The sequence below is a fragment of the Pelophylax lessonae genome (assembly GCF_965119305.1).
Source record: "Pelophylax lessonae genome assembly, chromosome: 6".
Lineage (NCBI taxonomy): Eukaryota > Metazoa > Chordata > Amphibia > Anura > Ranidae > Pelophylax > Pelophylax lessonae.
In genome coordinates this window covers 39156971-39178376 of record NC_138773.1, presented here as the reverse complement: position 1 = coordinate 39178376, position 21406 = coordinate 39156971, and the positions used below count along the sequence as shown (strand labels likewise).

Below are 21406 nucleotides of genomic sequence, written 5' to 3'. Positions count from 1 at the left end.
ATCCAGTTATAGACTTATTGCCTCTTGTAGTTTACTGCCAAATCATGGACTTTAAGGGACTTGCACTACCTCTTGTGGATTACTGCCTAATAGGGTTGAGCGAACCCGGACTGCATTGTTCGGGATCGTACCAGACTTTTGGGTATTCAGTACCCGGACACGGACTCGAACATTTCACTGTATGCTCGGGATACTGTCTGTTGTTCGGTAATGTTATTTGATGTTTTGGCGCGGTTTTAATGGCGCGGTTTCAACAGGTGCAAGGCAGCCAATCAGCAATCTTCTAACTAGTGTGCCCTTAGAAGCCATCACAGCCATGCCTACTTATGGCATGGTTGTGATTGGCCAGTGCAGCATGTGTCCCAGAGTCTATATAAGCTGGAGTCACACAGCGCCGCGCATCACTCTCAAACTATACTAGGGAGAGTTTCCTGATGCTGCTGAGGGAGAGAAAGGAAATTACTGTAGGGTCAGGCTGGAGATTGCTTTGAGGGAAAGAATAGGAAGAATCTTCTTTAATCAGACAGTGATCTACATTGACTGTATTGTGTGGGGGTGCAGTGCACGATCTTTTTGCCTGGAGGGAGAGATAGGAGATTATTGTAGGGTCAGGCTCGAGATTGCTTTGAGGGAAAGAATAGGAAGAATCTTCTTTAATCAGACAGCGATCTACATTGATTGTATTGTGTGGGGGTGCAGTGCACGATCTTTATGCCCTGACTTGAGCCCAGTGAGGAGGAGAAAGGAGAAAAAAAAAGCTTTTATCAGTCTGTTAGGTGGGCGGCGTGCAGTGCTGCACATTGAATGCAAGCTCAGTGCATATGTGTCTGCTTAATCTGCATTTAAAAAAGAAAAACAACTTTTTTCCTTCATATTTTACTTTGACATACAGTTTAGACAGACACTGCTTTTCTAATCTGCTCTTCAAAAAGCACCAATGTAAGGGGGAAATAATTATTTTTCAGTATTTAGGGAAAAAAAAAATCTTTTTCAGTTTTTCATTCAAATGTTTTTTTTTATTCAATAGCGGAATAGAACAACAACAGTATCCAACCTGTTAGGCGTGCGGTGTGTAGCGGCCATTTCATGCAAGCTCAGTGCATATGTGTCTGCTTGATCTGCATTTAAAAAAGAAAAAAACTTTTTCCCTTCATATTTTACTGTGACTTACAGCGTTTAGACACTGCATTTCAAATCTGCTATTCAACAAGCACCAACTAAGGGGACAATTATAATTTCAGATTTTCATTCATATGTTACAGTGCGATACACCCATTGCATACTGTTGTTGTATTCCACTTTGCAATAAAAACCCATTTAGGGGAAAAAAAAATAAATTGCAGCCTAGTCTGCATATGGTACAGTGAGATACACCCATTGCATACTGTTGTATTGCGCATTGCACTAAAAACCCATTTAGGGGAAAAAAAAGTTAATTGCGGCCTAGTCTGCATATGGTACAGTGAGATACACCCATTGCATACTGTTGTATTGCGCATTGCAATAAAAACCCATTTAGGGGGAAAAAAAAGTTAATTGCGGCCTAGTCTGCATATGTTACAATGAGATACAGCCATTGCATACTGTTGTATTCCGCTTTGCAATAAAAACCCATTTAGGGGATAAAAAGTTAATTGCGGCCTAGTCTGGGTATGTTACAGTGAGATACACCCATTGCATACTGTTGTATTCCGCTTTGCAATAAAAACCCATTTATGGGAAACAAAAGTTAATTGCGGCCTAGTCTGCATATGGTACAGTGAGATACAGCCATGCATACTGTTGTATTCCGCTTTGCAATAAAAACCCATTTAGGGGATAAAAAGTTAATTGCGGCCTAGTCTGGGTATGTTACAGTGAGATACACCCATTGCATACTGTTGTATTCCGCTTTGCAATAAAAACCAATTTAGGGGAAAAAAAAGTTAATTGCGGCCACAAGGGCAACAGATGATATAAGCTATGTACTTGGTTGTGCATGAGACAAACTGTTTGATAGAGAATTGTTCATGAGTGGAGGTTGACTTAAAAGACTGAAATCTCCTAGGCCGATGTGCGTTAAGTGCGCAAATAGAGCACCTACGACACGTAACAAAACCAACCATATTCTGAAAGAAGAAGGAAGGTTTTTGTGGCAGATTGATCACATTTGTGGCAATCTGCAACCTCAAAGGTGGCACTCCTTTATAGATGACCACAGGATCCACAGGAAGCTGGGGTCCCAAGACAGAGTCATTGCGCAGCACTTTCCAGTGCTTACGCAAGATTCCCTTTATTGCAAAGTGCTGGTTAGAATAGAAAGAAAAGAGGCACCAGAGTGGGGAGGCGGAACCGCTCGAAAAAGAAGGCGGATCTGATTAGTCAAGGTCTTTTTAACCTGAGCTCGGCCCAGCTTTCTGTTGATGAGCAGCATGTATTGAGTCGTGGTCTAAAATTTGCCCCCAAGCGCTCTCAATAAATTTGAGACCTTTATGGACTTGCAAAAGTACATAAGGAAGATTAATATCAAGCGCTATGTTGCCACTAACCCCTTTCGAACAAATACTACGGCCTCCACCGAAATTAAGCATACATCCCTTAGGAATGCTTCTACCTATAATCCCCCTGGGCATGTTGCCCCTGTGGTCACTGTCTTTAGAGACCTTGTGACCAAAGATATTGAGGATTTGAATGTCGAAAAGACTTGGCAGGATCTTAGGTTTAAAAGAGGCCTTGCCTCTTTGAAAGAAAGGGTAGATATAGTGGTGCGCCCTGCCGACAAGGAGGGAGGTGTCGTTATCATGATCAAGGAGCCCCATGTGGCTGAGATGCAGCGCCTCCTTTCGGATACTGACACCTATGCCCATTTGCCGGGAATCCCACGCTAAAATTTAGGAAAGTGTTAACTAATTTGGTGGATGAGGGGTTTAAAAATAACATCATTAATAAAAAAGAAAAGGCATTCCTCAGATCAAGGGTGCCAGTTATTTATTTCCTACCTAAAAATTCATAAATCCCTGACAAATCCCCCTGGCAGGCTGATTGTCAGTGGGATTAATTCTATTACATCTAGGGCAGGTAAATATATAGACTTTTTTCTTCAGCCTCTGGTCACTGAGACCCCCTCTTACTTGAGAGATTCCACGCAGGTGATCAATATCCTGAAGGAGATACAGTTGGAGGAGGGCTGTCTTCTTGTGACAGCTGATGTCACCTCTCTCTATACTGTTATTTCCCATGAACACGGGAATCAGGCAGTGGATCCTTTCTTGTTGAGATGGGGGGCCCTACACCCTAAACAGCATGAATTTGTTATGGTTTTGCTTGAGTACTGCATGTCTCATAACAATTTTTGGTTTGATGGCAGGTATTACTTGCAAAAAAAAGGTGTGGCCATGGGGGCCAAGTTCGACCCGAGTATGACGAACTTGTTCATGGCCAAGTGGGAGGAGGACGTTGTCTATACCAACCCCAGACCAGAGTTGCATCTGTGGCGGAGGTATATAGACGACGTCCTCCTTCTGTGGGCCGGAAGTGTTGAGTCCCTTCATGAGTTCTTTTTAGGGCTTAACGATAATGACAGAGGCATTTATTTGCAGTATGAGGCGAGTGAGAAGGAGGTGCACTATCTAGACTTAAATATTAGAGTTGAGGGTCCTGAGGGACATTCCATCCGGACTTCAACATACTTCAAGGAGACGGATAGGAATAAATATATTGACATGTCCAGTTGTCATCATCCGTCTTGGCTTAGATCAGTGCCGAAAAGTAAATTCCTCCAGTTACGGTGGAATTGTACGTACCAAGAAGACTTCTTTAGGGAATCGGAGATTCTTAAGTCACGATTCCAAGAAAAAGGTGATGATCCTAAAGAAGTCGATCAGGCCATGGCGGATGCTGGTAGTAGAGATAGAGAGTCATTACTAGTCCCTAGGTCTAGGGAGACCAGTAAGAACTTTGATTTCTCTTTTCTCACCACCTATTCTAACCAGCACTTTGCAATAAAGGGAATCTTGCGTAAGCACTGGAAAGTGCTGTGCAATGACTCTGTCTTGGGACCACAGCTTCCTGTGGATCCTGTGGTCATCTATAAAGGAGTGCCACCTTTGAGGTTGCAGATTGCCCCAAATTTGATCTATCTGCCACGAAAACCTTCCTTCTTCTTTCAGAATATGGTTGGTTTTGTTCCGTGTCGTAGGTGCTCTATTTGTGCACTTAACGCACATCGGCCTAGGAGATTTGAGTCAACCTCCACTCATGAACAATTCTCTATAAAACAGTTTATCTCATACACAACCAAGTACGTAGTTTACATCATCTGTTGCCCTTGTGGCTTACAGTAGATTGGCCGTACCAAGAGGATGTTGGTTACGAGGCTTAATGAGCATGTCGCCAACATCCGCAAGGGTTTCCCTGGCCATAGTCTCTCCGAGCACTATGCCCACTGCCCCAACAAAGATCCTAAGGGAACTGTGTTCATTGGGATTGAGCACTATGTGGCGGATTGGTGTGGGAGTCATGTGGTCAGGGAGATCTCCACGTTGGAAGCACGTTGGATCTATAGGGCCAAGACATACACTCCGCATGGTTTGAATGTGGAGTGGGATGTGAACGCCTTTATAGCGAATGGTTAGTCGTGTTCTATTTTCTCTGTATTTTTGCTGTCAATTTTATAGTTTGTGCATTTTTTTGATTGGCATATTTTTGTATTGGGGCTGTAGATATGGTTTTGAATATTATATATTAGGTGTTTGAGCCAATGTGATCCTGATTGTAATTGTATGGGGGGATTGTCAATTGAATTTATTTTATTACCTGATATATTTATATTAATTTCTTCCCCTAATTGGGAACATTTGAGGCGCATTACTATGGGTTCTATGTGAGATAGTTATGTCCGCGGGCCATATATACTTGTAAACTAGACCAGGAGTGTTATTGCTTCTAGTGGCTTAAGATGGTGCCGCATTGTTTTGTTTCCGGTGCAGTAGGTTACATCATACAGCCCATGAGTGTTATTGCCTCTAGTGGCTTAAGATGGCGTACATTGTTTTGTTTCCGGTGCAGTACGATACATCCGCCGGAAGTGTAACACCGCTTGCTTCAGCTATTTAAGTAGTGTGTTGGTGCCCGCCGACCACACCTCGGAAGAAGTCTACCATTGGATGAAACGCCACGTCGGGCGGGACCTGTGACGTGGGACGTCACCATAGTGAGGAAGCAGCGGTCATCTTGTTGGCTGGAAACAGATACACACAGATAAGCTCACTTGGTCTTATTACTTGTAAGCAGTTTTTTTTTTTGGCAAAATAAAATTATATGGTGTTTCAAATGTTACTGCACTATGAGAATATTTTTTGCCTTTGGGTACAATGACTGATCGGTATGCCCTGAGATATTTGCATGGAATCGCATTATACACTGCTCTATCCTGGGGGTGTTGAGGATTATCTCTTGAAAATCTGGAGGAGCTGTTTGGAGGATCTCTTCATATATCAGTGGAACGGTAAGCAGCAGTGTGATTCGGGTCACCTTTTCTCTGGTGGTGGTGGCACTACAGGAGACCAATTGGCTGGACCTTGCCTAACTACCCTTTGGACTGTTATCTTAATAGCACTGCTTTTCATATTTTTTATTGTTTATATGTTTTATCCTACATTTGTGCAGCGACTGTTATTTATTTATTTTAATTATTAGTCTGAAAGACCCAAGCACAGCTTATTGGTATTTTTTGGTGTGTCTCTGATAGTTAAGTGAAACCTCCCCAATGGGTCATCGACTGCGAAAATAAATACATACAAAAAATAAATGTCTGGGGTTTTAACCCTTCCCTACATTCTTCTGGCATATAGAAGTCTAGCAAGGATTGTATGACTGCTCATGCAGGTCATGTTCAATGCATTGCTCCACCACAGCAGTGAATACACATGGTTTACTCATGATTTAATGGAACCGCTACCTATGTGAAAAAAAAAAAACTTAACATGGCTTTATCTTTATTAAATTCCTTATTTACCTGAAAATCAAGCTTTTCGACAAAAGTGACAGAGGATTGGACAAACTATTACACTATCAGGGGTGTCGAATAAGTTGTAAGCACGAGTTTAGCTTCCATTTTCACTTTAGAAATGAGGGTGCGTAGCATTGACCACCACCTATGCGGCTATCAAATGTGCCGGTTTGTGGGAATTGGCTTATAAACTAAACCTACAATGGTACCTTACTCCCCACCGCATAGCAAAGTTTTTACCGCATTCATCCCCATTGTGCTGGAGAGGTAGTGGGGAGCTTGGTACTCTTTTCCATATGTTATGGAAATGTCCAAAACTGTCGAGTTACTGGAAGGGTGTCTCGAACCTAATGACTGATCTCATGGGTTCCTCCTTAATATTAACCCCCCTCCCCCCCCATTGGCACTCTGCTCCCTGGGTATAGAAAAGACACACAGACATCTCAGGACATTACTCACCCACATACTGCTAGCATCTCGCCTGGTTCTTCTTAGATATTGGAAATGACCTGACGCCCCTAAGATAGGTGAGACTGTATGAACTTATGTTCACCTCCTCTGTCAATAAATACCAGACTGCCTCCTTGACCTGGGAACCATGGACTATTAGATTTCCTCCTAGTGTTCCTTGCTAGACTCTCTGACGAGGTATAAGATACAGAGACTGTGATGAATAACCCCCCCTCGTATTTTTGTTTCCGACAGTTCTAAGTCGGTATTCCTCAGAAAAATCTCTACTCGTATGCTGGTTAGGTACGACCGACTGACCTGGCACACAACATCTATGGTAGATCGAGTATACCCACACCTACTCCGACACGTCCCTCTCTGGCCATCCTTTTTTCGTCAAAGCCTAAAGCCTAGTACACACGCAACGAATTTCCGCCGACTGGTCGTCCGTCTTTTGTCCAAGTTCTGTTTTGTTGGTTGGAATGTGCCTAGACTGCACACGAATTTTCCCACACGACAAAATTCTACTTCAGAAGTAATGTCATGTGTTGGTTTGCTTTCTTTGTGTTCTTTCTTCGTCTTGCTCATAAGATTTTTCCGTCGAAATCTGTACTGACTGCACGAAAATCGGACGTGTTTTGACGGTCGACAAAAATTTTATAGCCTGCACACCCAAATTTTTTCGGCCGAAAATTCGGAGTCGGTTGTCGGAAGCATCATACTAACAAGCCGAAAATCGGCGTATCGGTCATCGGACGAAAATTCCCGGCCGAATTTCGACGTGTGTGTACAAGGCTTAAATGAACAAGCTGAGATTAGAAGCTGACTGGCTACCATGCACAGCTGTGCTAGATTTTGCACTCTTCAGTTTTAGAAAATAACACAAGAGTGCTTTGGAAAACTAGATATTGTCCAGTTACAGATTAGATCAACTTTAATCGTTTTGGCATTTTTACAGTAGGTATTACACAGATCTCTCCAAAAGCTAAACAAAGCAATAGTTGACACAACATTTACCATTTTAATCCAGTAGGTGCACTTACCTAGCACTTCAAATAAAATCTCCTTCTCCTTCCTTTCAGGGCTGTAGATAACAGTACACTTATAGATGCCCCGATCAGAGATGGTCACGTTGGATATGTGTAGTGAGGCCAATCCATCCCCCAGAGATTCCACATTGAGGGACATCCTGGGATCTTGGGAGAAGAAGCCTTTGTTGTCATATGTGAAGATGACTTTTCCCCGGAAACTCCACAATATGGCCAGGAAGTTAAGATCCAGCGGCTGTCTATCCACCAAGAACTGCTTATTCACTGAGAAGGTGCAGTTGAGGTCGATGTCACTGGTGACAAGGGCCTTCTGTGGGGAAGGAGCGAAGACATCCAAAGCTCCATCTATTGAGACACATGAATTTGTAAGAATAAGAAAAACGCATCAGGGCTCCAGTAAATTGAGGCCCTTGGGAAAGAGTTATAAAATATAATGTACAAAAATTATATTTTATGTAAAGCCAGAACCTTTTTTTCTAGTTTTGGATAGAATGTGGAAGGGTTAAACCCCATTTCAGATTTTTTTTTTCTCGTCTTTGTCCCTCTTGTAGGGATTCAACTCACTATTGATCCTGATAATCATTATCTCTGGTATGGAAAATGATGGGAAATGTACATTTTTTGATGTACTAGAACAGGAAGTGAGTGGAAATATTCCAATGAGGACACCTGTTCTGGTAAAAACTGTAATATTCCCTAATTTGGAGACATATCCCCATACATCCTGCTTTGTCTATGGGACAAGAAGTAAAGGAAAATCTCCCTGATGGGACTTGAATGCAGTTATGTTTCCTGATTAATAAAATATTACATGTATTATCTTAATTGCACAGTACAGGACACGGCAAAGTATTCATAGACCCAAAGTTATAGGCTTATACATTCAGGTGATTGGACACTGGCAAAGCTTTCAAAGACACGACCCTGGGCACCTTCCCTATTACCCTACCCCACTCCTTGAATCCTCAGCTTTTGCTAATGTCTCAAGGTGATGTAATCTTTCTCCTTCACAAAGAAATCACTATTAGTTTAACTAGCTATTTTTCCTATTTTTTCATATTTTAACTTCGGATTTTTAAATCAACTCAACATTTCCTTCTAATACCACTTCAGAACAGTGCATCTGGATTGGCGCAAACTCTGTAAAACATGGGAGCCTCACCCAGACTCCCAAACATGGTGGGGATGGCCTGTAATATTGCTTCTGGTACTAAATCCTGCATGGGCACTCATCTTGGCACTGACGACGAAGTGCAATGAATGTGGTCAGCCACAGGGTGCTATACAGGGCCAAGGCCCTGGTTCATCCTTATGAAACCCAGTCCATGAAGACCCCTCTGGCGGTTTGCCCACCGTGATGGGTGAAACCTGAACTTTATATGAAGTCCAGTGTAGTGGATGTAAATCTGACTTCTTCATAAATATAATTTTAGTTTTAATTACTATGATATAAAATAATGAATGTTGGAGGCTTTTGAAGGGCGTGATTATTTTTTTTTTCTGGGGACAGTATTTCATTCTTGGACCCAGGCAGCAAAATGTCTTGGGCCAGCCCTGTATTTACTGATACAAATTCAAGACTTCCTGTGAATGGCTTTTCAGCACTCAACCCGACTTAATTTCTTGCAGCAGCAGACGGGAAGTCCCTGTACCACGGCCGGACCACAGAGATGTATTCTGTATGTAGCTGATGCCACGTACAGTTTATACAGCACTGACATGACAGTGGCTGCATCTATTAGTAAAGGATTGCAATCCAAGGGTTAAATGTTCATTAGGTCTTGGGGACGATAAAACTTCTGCATTACTTGTCTTACCCCCACTCCGGCTGGTTCCAGCACTTTCCTCCTCTTCTACTTATGCTCTGAGATGAGGACAGTCCCTCAGCTCATCGTGTACAATGGAGGGCTATTAACCCGGCGTTGTACATGGAGGAGGCAGTAAACCGACTGCAGTTGGGAGGCTTTATGTGACTGGTCACCCCACCGTAGGAACCCTGCTGGAAATAGGAATGGGGTAAGTATGACTCCTTATTCCTGCACCCCTAAACTGAACGAGCGTTTTTTGCGGGGTTGGCCCTGCCACAAAGGGTAGATTTTAGATTTTATCGAATTCCTAAAGTTGTGCTTTAAGGCGGTAGGGTGAGTACAGAGCTTTTCTAGGAAGCTAGAAAAACCTTGTATGCGATAATGAAAGACTCTGACAGTCAGAAGCATATATAAATACAAGGAATATCTCCTAAACGTGCACCATTTAGGAGGTATTCACTGTTTCTGCAGCCGGTGACATACTCATGGCGTCCATTCTGAGCTCTGTGCCGTGGCCTTGACTAGGCCTGCGGAATATAATCGCTGAATCGATGCATTGCGATGCGACCCTTCGCCATTCTGCATTGATTCGGGGTGACTGCAAAATCGATTAGCTAATGACGTCACTTCCGGGGGTGGGCGGCGCTGGCGCTTGATGAGAGCAGCGACGGCGGCCGGGCTTGTGGAACACAGAGCTCCTCATGGGAGAGGAGAGGAGGAGAGCGGAGCCTGCAGAGCAAACTGCCCCCCGACCCACGGACTGCCGCCCCCAATGGACTGGCCCAGGAGGCCCTGCCCGCCCTGCTTTCCACCTGTACCGTGCACGATATCCGCTACGAGTCCGAGCTCCAAATGCCCGACATCATGAGGCTCATCACCCGGGACCTGTCCGAGCCCTACTCCATACAACTACCGCTACTTCATCCACAACTGGCCGCAGCTCTGCTTCCTGGTAAGTCGGGGCACTACAGAGCCCAGCATTACTCCTTACCAGGGCCTATTGTACTACAACTAGGGGGGACTACAGAGCCCAGCATTCCTCCTTACCAGGGCCTACTGTACTACAACTAGGGGGACTACAGAGCCCAGCATTCCTCCTTACCAGGGCCTGCTATACTACAACTAGGGGGACTACAGAGCCCAGCATTCCTCCTTACAAGGGCCTATGGTACTACAAGTAGGGGGACTACAGAATCCAGCATTCCTCCTTACCAGGGCCTGCTATACTACAACTAGGGGGAATACAGAGCCCAGCATTCCCCCTTCCAGGGCCTACGGTACTACAGCTAGCATCAGGTAACTCTTCTAACCTGATGCCCGTGCCTGCCATGATCGCTCTCAGCAGTGCGCAGCATGCCCCAGCCCACCTGGGTTCCAGCTTCTCATAAGAGACGTCACGTGAGTAAATCAACTCTTCATTCATTCTGCATTGTGAGTGTCTTCCTATAACAGCGATTCCAGACTTTAAAATTGGAATGGATCATTAAAGGAGAAGTGGCGGACCCTGCCTAGTGCCTTGTTTGCTCTAAAAGGGAATATATGGAGGACCCCATGTGGCCTGATCTAAAGGAGGATCTATGAGGGGACCTGCTCTACTAAAGGGGGATCTATGGGGGGACCTGGTCTACTGATGGGGGATCTCTGGGGACGCTGGCCTGCTCTAAAGGGGGATCTATGGCGACCCTGCACTAAATGGGATCTATTCCATAGATCCCCCTTTAGAGCAGGGTCACCATAGATCCCCCTTTAGAGCTCAGTTCCCCTGGATCCCCTTTAGGGCAGGCCCAGGCTCCCCATAGATCTCCTTTAGAGCAGGGTCCCCATAGGTCCCCCTTTAGAGCAGGGTCCCCATAGATCCCCTTTAGAGCAGGGTCCCCATAGATCCCATTTTAGAAAAGAGTCCCCATAGATCCCCTTTTAGATTCTATGGGGACCCTTCCCTAAAAGGGGCATTGGGCACATTGTGGGCAGTAATCGTGATGCATCGTGATGCATCGCGGAATCAAATCGTATCGAATCGTTGCCTTAATAATCGTAATCGAATCGAATCGTGTGGTAAGTGAAGATGCACAGCCCAAGCCCTGACTCCCATGCACATGCGCAGGAGTGATGTCACTGTGGCTCGGCCATTCAAACGGCCAGAGCCTGCGAACGTGGAAGGAAGACCGTGTGAAGATAGAAGCCTTGCAATGCTGACGTCGCACCACTGGAGAGCTTCATTTTAACGTAAGTCTTTCATAAGGTTCTAGTCTGCAATGCATACCAGCGTAATATGGTCTTAACTAGCTGGAAGAAGCTTTTTTATTTATTTTTTTAGGCAAGCATTTACTACTGCTTTAAATGCGTGTCTCATTCCTCTCACCAATAATAAAAGGGTAAAACTTACATGTCCGGGATAGAGAAAGAAGAAGTAAAATTCCCAGAGTAGTCCTCTCCACCATCCCGAGTCTTCATAGAATGAATGCCTTTTACACCGACGCTCCAACAGTCACTTGAATGTAGTGTTTGCCCTTTCAGAAACCTGTTTTCAGTACCAGGAAAGACATTTTGCTCAAAGCTACTATCAAGAAAGAATGAACTTGGTTGACCTGTAAAATTCCGTAAGAAATTTTTTTCCACATTTCAGAATCATCAGCTCACTGTATTTATTTATACTTTGAAAAATTAACATAGAGTTCCGTATGAAACTGAAATAGAATTTAACAAGGCCTTTAAAGTGATTTAAAGGCATTTTTTTAGCCCCTTCATGCTTAAGCCTTTTTCTGACATTTGTTGCTTCCAAGTTAAAATCAATATTTTTTGCTAGAAAATTACTTGAAACCCCCCCAAACATTATGTATTTTTTTTTTTTTTTAGCAGAGTCCCTAAGAGAATAAAATGGTGATCGTTGCAATATTTTATGTCACACAGTATTTGTGCAGTGGTCTTTCAAATGCAATTTCTTTTGAAGAAATACACTTTCATGAATTAAAAAAAAGCAAAACAGCAAAGCTAGCCCAATTTTTTTGTATAATGTGAAAAATGATGTTACGCCGAGTAAACAGAAAACTAACATCTCATGCTTTAAATTTGCGCACACTTGTGGAATGGCGACAAACTACGGTTCTTAAAAATCTACAAAGGCAGATTAAAAAATCTTAACAGTTACCAGTTTAGAGTTACAGAGGAGTTCTAGTATTAGAATTATTTCTCTCATTCTAACGATCGTGGTGATACCTCACATGTGTGGTTTGAACACTGTTTACATATGCGTTCACTTCTGCGTGCGAGCACGGAGGGACGGGGCACTTTACTTTTTTTTTTTCTTTCATTTTTTTGTATTTATTTTTACACCGTCCCTTAAAAAAAAAAAACTGATCACTTTTATTGTTGTCACAAGGAATGTAAATATCCCTTGTGACAGTAATAGGCAGCGACAGGTGCTCTTTATGGTGGGATCTGGGGTCTAAAAGACCCCAAATCCCTCCTCTGCACTTAAAAGCATTCAAACTGCCAAGTTTGGATGTTTTGAATGCTATCACTTTTTTTAAATCTAGCGCCTTTAAAGCTCCAGTAGCCCGGAATTGATTTCATGACAGGGTTTCCGGGTTTTTACATCAAAAATCCGCTCAAACTCGAATCCGGCTTTGTTCAGGTCTTCGGCCAACCTGCAGGAGAGAAGCGGAAGATGACAGGGGGTCCCTCCCGCTCCTTATAATAACAACCGAGCAGTGGACAGTGGGAAGAAACCTGACAAATGAGTGCACAGGCGTTTAGTACAGCCCTGGTGATTGGCAGAGGAAAGTGCCTTGGTGCATGCTGGGATACTGTATAGATGCCAAGGGCAAGTGTGCTCGATTTCTTTCAGCTGAAGAGCGGGGTACCTGAGAAAGGGAGCGGCTGCCCCTCCTCTGTAGAAGTTGCCATGTGGCCTCAGGTTGTCGACCTGAGAGTTACAGAAGAACTGAACCCGGAGGTCTTGCAGAGCTTACTGGAAGGGAGACACTGGAAAAGAACTGATTCTGCCTACAGCGAGTACAGATCTGTGTCATGAGGCCTATCCTGAGAGGACCATCCCTTCAGCTAGAAGAGTCAGTGGACGGGTGTCAGTAAAGAGGATGATAAATAGTATCCTGGAGATAATGTAGTTCATCAAGTCTGTTGCTGGAGAGAGCGCAAGAAGACTTAACCCTTTCCATACAAGTGGCAGTATGGATTAAAGCAGTATGTCTGCTTCCACAAGTAACCTGGTGAGGCCAAGTGAGAGTTGGTCTTATCAACTGTAAATAGTTCAAGCTGGAGTACCCCACTATTCCCTTCTCCCACCCAAGTTCCATAATAAATACCAAAAACCAAATCCCCTGGACTGTTTATTGAGTAACGAGCCATTGGGAGTAAGGAGGGATGAGTGAACTGTCCCTAGGTGACTTTCTGTCAGGGGAGGCCCAAGTAGTCATCACACAGCAAGCCCTACGGGGACAGTGTTATATACAGTATGCCAAGACTACACTCCAACAGCTGTAACAGGAACAAAAAAGAACACAATGGATACTTTCCAAACAGTTGTGGCAGAGCGTTGCCCTCCAGGATCTAAAAAGCAAGTGTGACCCAGAATTCTCAACCAGACAGGTTGAGGGGCTCCAGAGTATTTGTAAAATGAAGAAGAAACTGGCTTTTCAGTTTCCTCTGTGTTTAAAAAGTCCAGTTTGGGACCTGGAGCCTGGAGATTTCTAAGTGATCCGGGTGAGATGAAATCTCCAATCCTGGGTCCAGCTATTCATTATAGCCAGCATACTAAATGGTCAGGTGGGCTTTTAATATTGACCTGACCATGGTTTTGGGCTCCATCCCCACAGACAGGAGGTCTCAGCAGCAACTTTTCTGGCTCTGAGGAAGGGGGTTTGCCCCTGAAACGCGTCAGCCCAGCCATAGCAGCCCCATACGGCACACTGCATGCCATTCAGCTTCGTGTGGGACCTTGGCTACCTTAGAGATTTTATGTACTATGTTGATGTGTGTATTATCACACCTGCCTTGTGAGTATACTGTACACTTTTTAACATTTTAATAAATGGTTTTAGTGGTGATGCACTAGGTCGGTGCGCCCCTTTTCTTTTCTCTCTTTTCCCAGTTGGTTCTGGATGCCCTTGATCCTGAGGGGGCAGCAAGACCACAGGCTTTTTCCACTTGAGTCCGAAGTATCCCTCTTCCCTCCGTCATATTCTACTCGAGTGCAGGAGATTTGCTTTACTACTTGACAGGAGGTCTGGCCCAGGAGTGAGGACGGCTCCATGTTGAGTCAGTACAGCATGAGGCTGCTGTCTATGTGCACCCAGTTGGAGAGTGATCAGTCTGTAGGAAATAGACAAGGGCCTGGAGTTTAAGGCCAGAGCAGCAGCGCTACAAGTACAAGTCAGGAGGGCTGAATGTTATTTACGGTAAAGGAGAAGAAATGCTGAAAACACCAACGAGGGAAACCTATGTTTGTATTTTTCTGAAATTTCTTTTATTAAAAATGGGCAAGAAAAGCCCTTAAAAAGAAGACAAGGGAGTGGCGGTGTCCTTAAAACGATTCACCTTTGATTCTAGTCCTCACACAGTATATAAAGCTGAAAACAGGTCCCTAAAATTAATAAATGTAACACTATAGAGGTTAGATAGAGGTGTTGGTGTAGTATAACACTTGGTTTTTTTACATATTTATAGTGGTCAATATCACAGCAAGAGGGACAACTAAGGAGGGATTTGGTTCCAAAAGTAGGACTTTTATTTGTGTGATACATTTTTAGGGTCTGTAATTTAGTTTTCAGTGTAAGAAAACTTCTGTGTTGACTAACCGGGTCAAGAGTTCTATATGTCACATTCTCGAAGAAATTCCTTAGACGTTTGTTACTGATATTAGGGCGTCATGTGATTCCGCATACAAGGAACATGCTGTAATTTATCTTTGTTTCTGTCCCAGACAAATGTATTTAGCAAAAAAGGGAAATTCCAGATGATATGCTGTTTCTTCCCAAACGTAAGGCCTTATGCACGCTAGTGTGTTTATGCACGTTGGAATGTTTGGCTGTAATGCATTCAATGGGCCAGTACATTCATTTATTCTAGCCAATCAAAGTGCCCAAAAGCACTATTATTATTGCGCATTAATGCAGAAAAAGTTGTGTTTTGTAGTCCTGTGTGCATGAGGCCTAAAGGCCACCTCCAATTTGACTTGCACTTTAAACGCTTAAGCTCCGGAAGGTTTTCCCCCCTTTTACGACCAGGCCATTTTGTGCAATTCAGCACAGCGCTACTTTAACTGGTAATTGCGTGGTCATCCAACGCTGTACGCAAATTAAGGTTTTATAATTTTGTTCACACAAATAGAGCTTTCTTTTGGTGGTATTTGCCGGCGTATGATATAAACGTAAAAAGACCAAAAATTAAAAACCCTAAATTTTATAATTCCTGTTTTAAAGCATTTGCAACATATTAAAAAAATGAAACAATGTAACTTGTTTATAAATGTCGGGTCGAAAATCTATTCTGCTGCATGTCTTTGGTTAAAAAAAAATAAATAAATAAAAATCTCAATTGATGTATATTAATTGCTTTGTGTGAAAGTTATAGTGTCTAAAAACTTTTGTATATACTGTATACTGGAATTTAGGCAGCTTTGATAGTACACTGGTAAATGCGTTGATCAGCGACTTATATTGTGACTATTAGGCTCCATTCACACCTGAGCTTATCATTTTCAGGCGTTTTGTTCGGGCGTTTTTCAGGCGTTTTTTTGCAGGTGTTTTGAGGCAGACATTGACATCTAACAAAAATGCCTGTAATCTGCCAAAAAAGAAGCTCATGTACTTTTTTGAGCTTCAGGCGTTTCGCTTCAGGCGACAAAACGCTCACTTGTGAACAGGGGTCATTGAAATGAACAGGATTTTGCTTTTTTGGGCATTTTGAGGCTTCAGAGATGAGCGCTTTACAAGCTGAAACATGCTCAGGTGTGAACAGGGCCTTATAGTGTGGTGGACAATCTGGCACTAGCTGATACTGGTTGGGAGGTACGCTAACTGACACTGACATCAATAGTGACACTAATACACTGATCAGTGATAATACTGTACACTGTACTAATGGCACTAGCTAGGAAGGGGTTAACATCTTTTTGTTTATAGCGCAAAAAATAATAATTTGCACAGGTGACCAAATACCACCAATAGAAAGCTCTATGTGTGGGAAAAAGAGGACATCAATTTTATTTGGGTATGGCGTCGCACGACCGTAGAATTGTCCGTTAAAGTAATGCAGTGCCGAATCGCAAAAAATGGCCTGGTTCCACCCTAAAATAAATTTTTTAACTAAAAATACCCCCGGCGACAGTCAGGGCTAGTGCATTTAAGCAATGATAGCCTCTGAACTGTCCCCTGTTTCGCTTACCTTTTAGAAGAAATACTTACCTTGAAAAAAAAAACTAAAGAAAAATTGGTACAACACGTTGTTGTCCCAAAAGGATTGCGGACTTTAGAGGCACATTATGGAAAGGATAATGTGCCTCTAAAGTCCGCAATCCTTTTGGGACAACAACGTGTTGTACCAATTTTTCTTTGGTTTATATATTTAGGATTATGGCACACCAGGGCTAGCTCTCCTTCTTCTCCTACTTACCTTGAAAATTTCTTGTCCAGCGCTGCCATCTCAGGTGTGGGCAGCTGAAGCCGGAGCGTCCTCTTCATGTCCTCTTTGGTCACGTCGGAGTCCCAGAATGCCCTGTAATCCCGCAGCTGGTTCTGCGCATGCTCAGAACCTGTTCAGCAAGGAATGACGTGCCTGCCCTGGAAGGGAAGAGGGACACCGGTGCAGGCGCATTGACTCCTGGGAGCGATGACGTTCATCTCCCAGGACTCAATGCAAGGAGGAAGTGATGTCGTGGGCCGCGGCCGCAGAGGGAGGAAGAGGAAGGAAGGTAAGTTTATTTTAATTAAAAACAAGGTAAGTGAAACGAAAAAAAAAATTTAATTATCCAATTCTTTTTCAGGTTTTTTTTTAGCTAGCGGACGGTGCAAAGTTAATTCTTAGGGTGGAACTCCGCTTTAAGGGGGCAAATCCTTCCGGTCCAGAAGTGGTTAATTAGTTCATTTGGACCAAGCTGGCCCAAATGAACTATTTAATTTAAACAGATGCACCCGCTGTCAGTGCTATATAAACTGTATGAACACAGTTTTAGGGGAGGACTGGGGCAGGGGGGCAATTGCCCCCTGGGCTGCCCTGATGCCCCATAAAAAGGGCTGCACCGTTCCTGCCACAGACATGCCTAAAGGATTCCTGGTGAAGAGAAGTAAAAACTCCCTGCCACAATTCATTGTATCCACCACCGGTAGCGGCATGCTGTGCACCCCAAGCTGGATGACGTTAATTTAGGCAAACCATCTTACCCCGGCCGGCCGCAGCAAATGTACTGTAGGCAGTCAGCAAGTGGTTAAAACCCATACCGGACTCAATGGGTCTGGTGTGTAGTTTTGGAAGCAATTTTTTTATTAATTTGTGCTGTACTACAGCAAAATGACATTCACACAATAAAAAAAAAAAAAATGTAATTTAATTGCTGGCAAATTACATTCATTGCCAGATTCTTTTTTTGAAAAGTAAACTGCAGAGATGCACTCTTTCTCAGGCAGAATGACACTCCCCCCCCCCCCCCACACCCTGTCATATTATTTAAAGGAGTTGCATGTTTTCTATTTTTCACTTTAAAGCGGTTGTAAAGCTAAAAAAAAAAAAAAAAACCTGCAAGACAAAGGCATAATGAGCTAGTATGCATCGAATACTAGCTCATTATGAATTACTTACCTTAGAACGAAGCCCCGACACGGACCCCCGGACACCGCTGCGGGCGCTGAAATGATCCCACGGCGTCTCTTCCGGGTTCGGCGGCTCCGGCGCTGTGATTGGCCGGAGCCGCGATGACGTCACTCCCGCGCATGGGTGCGGGGGTCATTTTCCGGCAAGCTCCCGGAAAGGGAAGCTGAAGGTCGGCCGGACCTTCAGAGCGCATGCGCCGCTCGCATGAGCGGCTGCATGCACTGCAAATATCTCCTAAACCGTGCCGGTTTAGGAGATATTAATTGCACCTACAGGTAAGACTTATTATAGGCTTACCTGTAGTTAAAAGTGAAAAAAAGCGGTATAAAAAATCACTGTTCCTGGATGAATAGATTTTCCTTTATTTTTTTAATTATTTGCATTGGTACATTTTCTCCAGGTCAGTGCCCACCCCCCTTGCTATTTTTTTTGACACTCCTTGCCTATTAGCCCGAAAAAATTGGCATTTTTTTGACAGATTCATCTCCCGTTGGTTTCAAAGAGGTTTGGGTTCAGCAACTAAATTTCTTTGAAGTTCCCGAACCCAGGGAAGATCAAGTCATCACTAGTTGTGTGCAAAGTAGGCTTCCAGTAGTGTGGGGGGATGGCAAACAACACTACTCATTATCTTATACAAGATGAAGATCTGGCTCATTTAGTAAGTGAATTAGTAAGGCAAGCCCAAGTGTTCCCATCCTTATGGTGACTATATGCCCTACCTAAGAGAAGCAGAAGGGCAACTTCCCATACACATGACCAGCACATGCAGCTTAGTCCTCGCCTACTAACAGGTCTTCAGGGCCATCATTGGTTCCAGTGCCCACTTCTTCAATGGGAACGAATGCAGGCCTGACACCACACCACATCTTCCCTTGTCCAGTCTTGGTAAAGTGGTAGTAAATTTTTTTTTTTTTTTTTTAACTTGTACCTACAGGTGAGCCAATAATAAGGCTCACCTGTAGGTACTGTGAATATACCTTAAACTTGCACTGTTTAGGAGATATTTACACTGCATCTAGCTGATGATGTCACTGACACCTGTGCTCTGAAGGAACGGCACAGATACTGTGCTGTGGTCCTTAACTCCCGCTCGCATGCATAGGAGCGATGTCATCATGGCACAGCCAATCAGACGGCTGGAGCAGACAAACCTGAAAGGAAGACCAGGTGAAGATGGAAGCCCTGTCAGCGGAAACAGCCTGCCACTGGAGTGCTTAGTTCTAAAGAAAGTATTTCATAATGTGCTAGTATGCGATGCATACTAGCACATTATGCAATTGTCTTGCAGGGTTTAAAAAAAAAAAAAAAAGTGGTTTACTACCACTTTAAAAATGGGGGGGGGGGGGAAGTACCGTGCTTCAAGGGATGTCTATATAATGAATAATAAACTTGGTAGTGATAAATCTAATAAATATTAATGGAAATTATGTTGATAATAATGTGCAATAAATAAGTAATACAATTAGATTGTGCAATAAATAATGAATGTGTTGTATCCAAGTGTAAACTGAATAAAAAAATATTATTAATATGTGATATAATATGTGTCCTCTTAAATATGTAAAACGTTAATTCCATATAACAATAAATATAAAAGTGCTCAAATAGATATATAAAATGGTGTACAATATACTCAATAAAGATATACATATAAAATTGTATAAATAAACTGATCTTCAAATTATAAATTAAGGTGCTTATAGTGATAATTGTGTTAAAAAAATATATATGAATGTGCCAATAAAAGTATTCAGTGCAAATGTAAACACAGATATTCTTTTCATATATATGACAAAAAAAGGTGCCAATTTATATTATAAAGTGCTCAAGTGTCCCAAAACATCAAAGAATGCTGATCTTCCTTTTCCAGGTGTCACAATGATAATTCTTCCACCTTTCCACCATGTGATTATAAAAAGGTGCTCTCTGGTGCTTTTCACTTATGGGTGTGCTACATGCTCACCTCAAAACTTCAGGTACTGCGCCTTTAGATCTATAAAATATCTGATCTCTCCTCCTCTCCTTCTTTAGGTGTATATGATGGGGTACAGGGGATGATGGTATGCTCCTCCTTATCTGAATCAGGTTTGAGGGCCCTCTGGTGGTGCCTCGGATCTCAAAATATGGGGCCAATATAGTGCAGTATTTTACATCCAAAATGTATTCAATAAAGTAAAATCATAACAACTGACATTTAAAAATGCTGTTCTTAGCAGTTTGCAATCAATTTGCGGCTGCGGGACTTACTTCCGTGTCCCGTAACGTCACTTCCGGTGCTATGCCCTACGCGTTACGTCACGACCGCTCACGTGACTTCTTCAAGGGATTATTTTAGCATACGGGGGTGACGTTATTTATAGTCCTAGAGCCGGATGTTTATGTGTTGCCATTTTCTGTGTATAAAACTGTATAGGGGGCGTCTATCTGGAACCGGTTATGCCGGTTCCGCCATATTTGAATATCTAATTATATGAAATATAATTAGAATCTATATAATTAGAATCTATATATATTTATATAGATCTAATGTGAAATATTACAGCTATATTGGTTGCCTAATTTCTATAGGATGTACCATGATTAAAGTATACATACTCTTTAAATGTTAAAAAATGGGAAGTGAGGTAGATCACGGATTGTATATCAATATACCACAAGTATACAGTACATGCATTATTTTGCGGTATAAGCTATGTATAGAAATATACATTAATCTAGCAATATGTCATCAATATGGTATGCCAATATATAATCAGTATAAATTTTACAGTTATAAATTCATTAATATAATGAGACTATATATGAACAGCGACAAATTACTTTTAATTAAAATGGACCTATATTATGTAAACAATTGATGGTGATAATAAATATATATATGTTATATATAGAATAAATCCAGATAACAGTCTATTAAATAAATACAGGTGACAAGAAATAATATTTATTGAACCTAATATTCATGTTGCTGTATAAAATGTATATATGTTTATTTGAAAGATATTTAGACATAGATGAAATCAAATTAAAAATGATCAATAATAAATATTTATATTAAAATTAATATTGAAATAGTATATATTTTATATATTAAAAAATCATAAATGGGTGTAGTTGTTATAGTATGTGTGAGGGGCATTGGCGCTTTAACCCCCTATCATCAAGAGCACTCTTGCTGCTAGGTGAAAGTGCTAACCACTACACCACTGTGCCGCCATACAGTATATGTCTTCTCTCACCTGCCCGAAAGGTAATTCCTGTCCCATAACTACCACCTTCACCTA

The 21406-nt window shown here is 42.5% G+C and overlaps 1 protein-coding gene across 1 annotated transcript in view; it reads right to left on the bottom strand.

Moving 5' to 3' along the window:
• The window catches only part of LOC309558538 (uncharacterized protein), a gene marked incomplete at its 5' end in the record, with an annotated part of 169828 nt that overhangs the window by 33820 nt on the left and 114602 nt on the right, over window positions 1–21406 (bottom strand). The window contains one exon of the mRNA XM_082261617.1: window positions 7483–7833. Within this exon, the coding sequence (XP_082117743.1) occupies window positions 7483–7833 (351 nt within the window). The remainder of the gene's footprint in view (window positions 1–7482; window positions 7834–21406) is intronic.